The following is a 5,454-nucleotide window of genomic DNA, read 5'->3' as shown; positions in this document are numbered from 1 at the left end:
CAGGCCTGATTGGTGGATTGCTGCACAGATGGTTGTCCTTCTGTAAGGTTAGCCTCTCTCCACAGAAGAATGCTGGAGCTCAGACATAGTGACCATCGGGTTATTGATCACCTGACTAAGGCCCTTCTCCCCGATCACTCGGCTTAGATGGCCTTTCCAGCTCTGGGAAGAGTCCTGGTGGTTCCAAACATCTTCCACTTACAGGTGATGGAGGCCACTGTGTTTATTGGAACTTTCAGAGCAGCAGAAATGTTTCTGTAACCTTCCCCAGCCTTGTGACTTGAGAAAATCCTGTCTCAGAGGTCTACAGACAATTCCTTTGTCTTCATGCTTGGTTTGTGCTTTGACATGCACTATCAACCCTGGGACCTGATATAGACAGGTGTAGCCTTTTTAAATCATATCCAATCAACTGAATTTACCACAGGTTACCTCCAATTAAGCTGCTGAAACATCTCAAGAATGATCAGTGGAAACAGAATGGACCCGAGCTCAATTTAGAGCTTCATTGCAAAGGCTGTGAATACTTACGTACATGTGCTTTTTCAGCTATTTTTAAATTTCAAAAACTCTTTTTTCACATTGTCATTATAAGGTTTTGTGTGTAGAATTTTGATGAAATAAATTAATTTTAGAATTAATTTTGGAATAAGGCTGTAACATAAAAAATGTGGATATATATATATATATATATATATATATATATATATATATATATATATATATATATATACAGTATGATAGTTAGTGGTTACTGGTTTCCAACACTTTTCAAAATATCTTCTTTTCTGTTTAACAGAAACTGAAACGTAAATGATTTTTTAAAGAATTTTTATTCTGAATAAAAATCAATGTATATTTATGTGTCAAAAATGTCTTTTCAATAAATTCTTTTTTCAGAATTAATTAAAAAAGTACATTTTATAGAAAAATCAATACATCTTTGTGTGTATATAAACTCAGTCCAGTCTTTTTGCTATATTTACCTCAGCTCTACATCACGGGGAGCAAATCCAAAGAGAAGTGACCAACAGCCATGAATCTTGAGCCGCCCAAACCAGAGATCAAATCGGCCACCCGAGTCACCGGTGGTCCCGCAACACCACGCAAAGGGCCCCCTAAATTCAAGCAAAGGCAAACCCGCCAGTTCAAGAGCAAGCCCCCAAAGAAGGGTATCCAAGGGTAAGAGACATAGAGTAAAACGTTTTTGTCACACATTTTTGTATACTAAAATAATAATAAAGCAATGAGAAGGATATATCTTGTTATTCTGCAAGATTACGTTCTAAAAATATGTATAATGTATTTTCAGAATATTATTGAAAGGAAATAATGCATCTAATTATTTCTATTTAATAAGTAATTTAATAAATTGTCATTTAATTTTATATTTATATAAATGATTTTTTTAAAAATATATACAGTTGAAGTCAGAATTATTAGCCCCCGTGAATTATTAGCTCCGTTAATTTTATTCCACAATTTTTGGTTAACAGAGAGATTTTTTTCAACCCGTTTCTAAACATAATAGTTTTAATAACTCATTTCTAATAACTGATTTATTTTATCTTTGCCATGATGACAGTGCAAAATATTTGCCTACAATTTTTTAAGACACTTCTATACAGCTTAAAGTGACATTTAAAGGCCTAACTAGGTTAATTAGGTTAACTAAGCAGGTTAGGGTAATTAGGTAAGTTATTGTTTAACTAGGGTTTGTTCTGCAGACTGTTGAAAAAATATATAGCTTAATGGGGCTAATAATTGTGACCTTAAAATTGCTTTAAAAAATTTAAAACTGCTTTTATTCTAGCCAAAATAAAACAAATAAGACTTTCTCCAGTAGAAAAAAATATTATCAGACATACTGTTAAAATTTCCTTGCCCTGTTGAACATTATTCTGGAAATATTAAAAAAAAAATATAGGGGGGCTCATAATTCTGACTTCAACTGTATATACTCTTTAATCAGGGGCGGAATTAGGGATTTGGGGGCCCTAAGCAATTCAAGGTATGGGGGCCTAGTTTGGGTACCCTGATGTACAGTTAATTAGCTATCTCTGTGATTAAATTTTAATAATAATAAAAATTATTGAAAAGCATTTTACATATAAATTGGGTAATTGCTGTTTGTGATTCGGTGGCCGTTTCAGCGCTCATCATCTAACAGCTGTTTTAGCCAGACAGCAGGATGGCAGAGGAAGCTGCGCTTCGTTGTTTGTTGTATTTCTACTTTTTTCCTCAAATGTTCTCAAAATTCTCACTCCTGCCTACTCTACCTGCCTTTACTCTTATTGCTGGCAGGCTGGTGTCACTAAAATCTCTGTGAAAAAAATAAGCAGATCGGTTTGACTGTACCAGGGAAAGACCTCACGCTCCCGGTGCTAAAACATTTGCCGAAGACATGCAGAGGAATGATCTGCTCTCAATGCTGCAGGTGTGAGAGACGGGTGTGTGGTACTGTGTCGCCTTTGAGTGCTCTTGAGTCGGCATCACCCGCACCTCGTTGTGAAGAGTAACGTTAGGAATGGTACAGCACGGACACAATGAGAGTCTCTAAAAATCTCCAGCAACACCTAAAAACATTCACTAGTCGCTTTTTTTTATTTGGCACTAGGGGCGGTCTAAAAAGTTGCTAAGTTATCAACACTGGCTGGCAGAAGCACTCAAACCGGAACATTCCATTATTCATGGGGGCCCCGGTGTTGAAAAGAAGTAATAACGTTCAAATCTTAACAGTTATGAACAGATTTTACAACATATGATAGAAAATATATAATATATAGTATAAAAGAGTTACCCGCGGCCCTTAGTGACTGCTTACCTCGCTTGCTGGTTAAGCCCTGTCTTTAATTAAATTTTACATTTCGTTTTATAACTATTTAAAATTTTCTTTTTAAATTTTCATTTTATTTTATAAAAAAAAAAAAAAAAAAAAAAAAATATATATATATATATATATATATATATATATATATATTTCTTTTCATTTGTAATGCATTTAATTTAATTTAATTTATTTATTCTTATTTTTTTTATATTATCTCTCATGTCATTGTATAATTATTTTATTTCATTGTGTATTTAATTCATTTCATTTGAACAGGTTCGGAGATGACATCCCCGGCATGGAAGGTTTAGGCACTGGTAAGTCTAATCTGCATTTCACCTCACGTGTTTTTGCCAATATGAATCACATCTATGCTAAGTCGCCCTTGTCTACATGATTAGTGCCTGTGTGTCAGTCAAAGCTCTTATACTGAGAATCATCAATGGCATGATTAAACAATAACTAGCCTTCAATCAGCTTACATTACCCTTCGAATGACAGATGAACTCATATCGCTGTGTTTTCTACCTCCAGACATCACCGTCATCTGCCCCTGGGAGGCCTTCAACCATCTGGAGCTTCACGAATTGGCTCAGTATGGCATCATCTGAGCCTGTCATCGTTTGTGCAATTTAGACCCCTTTCTGCCACGTCCTCCATCGGCTCCAAGTGGATCATTTCGACTTTTATAACACAAAAACAGCAGCGTTTATTGTATAAAAATGGAAAAATGGTTACAAAGAAGAAAAAAAAATCTACCTGACTATCCATCCCACAGGTTTCTTTTCTTTCTTGCAGTTCAAGAACAGGTTCTGCTCAAACTGTAGAAGAGAAAGATGTATACGATCCCATCAGGCCGCATTCTGTTTGCCTAGAAAAGCATGCTGCTCTTTTCTTTTCTATTCTTTTCTTCCCAAAAAACAAAACTTACGCAAGCAAGACAGCCTCAAAGTGAGTTAAAAAAAACATGAGATGTGCCCGTGAAATGCCTGGCTTCTCATTTCACGTGCCTCGGTGCCTCGTCTGTCCATCTTCACCGAGTTTAAGAAAAGATCAAAGTCCTGTAGAGATGAAACACCCTCTGCTGGCCGACACTAAATTAAACTTAAACTTTTTTCAATTGGGTAATCAATGCAGATGTTAAAGTTTGCGTTTTCTTTTTATTTTGTTTTTAAGTTGCAGAAATGCCATCAAGAAGTGTTGTTTTGTGCTTTTGCAACCTCTTTATGCAGTGACACACACAGTCGCATCATTAGAAATCATTTTTGGCTGTACTTTCGGTTTCAGAAAGTCTCTCAGGTGACTCATAGAGTCAGTATTGGGCTGTCGTGTCTTGTGTTTCTTTCATTCGTGATCATTATGTGCTATTTTTTCATCCTCATCGTCATATTTTTCTTCAACATCATCCCTTTTTAGTTTTACAATCATATATTTCCATTTGTACATTTCATTGTATTATATTATTCATTCTCATTTGATCATGTACAGTAGCAGCATTTAAACATTCTTGACTCTGATTTTTTAGACAACTTTATTTTACTTTAGAGTTTTTTCCCACTTTCTGTTTGTTGCATGCACTTTCTTCACCACTTTATAGTCATTCATTCATTCATTCATTCATTCATTCATTCATTCGTCATCCATTGTTTGTGTTGGATTTCATTAAATCTTCTGCAGTGTAAAAAGCCCATTTCTCGTACAGTCATCTCCCCCATTCTTTTAGTTGATAAAACCAAACAGAAGTGGTTTGAATAAGAAGGAATAATTATCAAGGAAGTGTGCAGAAATTAACATGATGTTTGTTAGCATTGTGTCCTTGTGAATTCTGATGTTTTTCTGTGCTGTCTGGCCTATATTGTGCATATATTGATTTTAGATTGAGTATTCATGCTTTTAAGAGCATGTTTGGGTTGACAACAGCGGTGACTGAAGTGACGTTTTCTCTCTACAGGATGAGATCAAAATAAAGCTTGAAAAAAAGAGGAAAAAAAGATTTGCTTGTTTTTTATGCATCTGACATTCTTGTAAGAGTCATGGCGAGGGAAATAAATAAAGAATAGTAATGTTTAAATAATTTTTATAAATAGTATGCTTCCACCTGTGGAAAAAGATCTAGTGGTCAACATTTGAAGTGGATCAAAACCTTTCATTAAAGTTATCGTAAACTAATTGATCAGCACCCATTCTTGTCTTTGAAAATTTTTTAAAAACTTTTTTGATCCACGTTAAATATTGACTACTACAGTATACTTGGATACCACTTTCCAATAAGGTTTCATTAGTTAACCCTCTACTTCACACATTATGAGAAATCTATAAAAAAATATATATATATATTTGACTAATTATCTTTTCTTAAAACTACTTGACCTCCAACTATATTTTCCTATTAAACTAGGAAAAGATTTATCATTAGAACATCTTTTCCTATGCCTAACCGACATTAAGACCTGGATGACCAATAACTCTCTGCAACTAAATGAAAATAAAACAGAAGTGCTCCTATTAGGTCCTGCTGCTCCCGACGATTCAATTAAAACTCAGCAAGGATTTCTAAGTAGTAATCTGCACAGTCATGCCAAGAATCTCGGGTAATTTTTGATCCACTTTTGCAGTTTGACAAG

The 5,454-nt window shown here is 34.8% G+C and overlaps 1 protein-coding gene across 1 annotated transcript in view; it reads left to right on the top strand.

Annotated features, from left to right (window-relative positions):
- The window catches only part of pde6gb (phosphodiesterase 6G, cGMP-specific, rod, gamma, paralog b), an 8,138-nt gene extending 3,317 nt beyond the window's left edge, over positions 1 to 4,821 (top strand). Inside the window, 3 exon segments of the mRNA NM_001243082.2 lie at positions 992 to 1,182; positions 3,107 to 3,147; positions 3,365 to 4,821. Coding sequence (NP_001230011.1) covers positions 1,037 to 1,182; positions 3,107 to 3,147; positions 3,365 to 3,441 — 264 coding nt within the window. The 5' untranslated portion in view covers positions 992 to 1,036 and the 3' untranslated portion in view covers positions 3,442 to 4,821.
- The last annotated feature ends 633 nt before the right edge of the window (positions 4,822 to 5,454 follow it).

Source organism: Danio rerio, chromosome 12, assembly GCF_049306965.1.
Source record: "Danio rerio strain Tuebingen ecotype United States chromosome 12, GRCz12tu, whole genome shotgun sequence".
In the NCBI taxonomy this organism is placed as follows: domain Eukaryota; kingdom Metazoa; phylum Chordata; class Actinopteri; order Cypriniformes; family Danionidae; genus Danio; species Danio rerio.
This window is presented reverse-complemented; position numbering and strand designations above follow the sequence as displayed.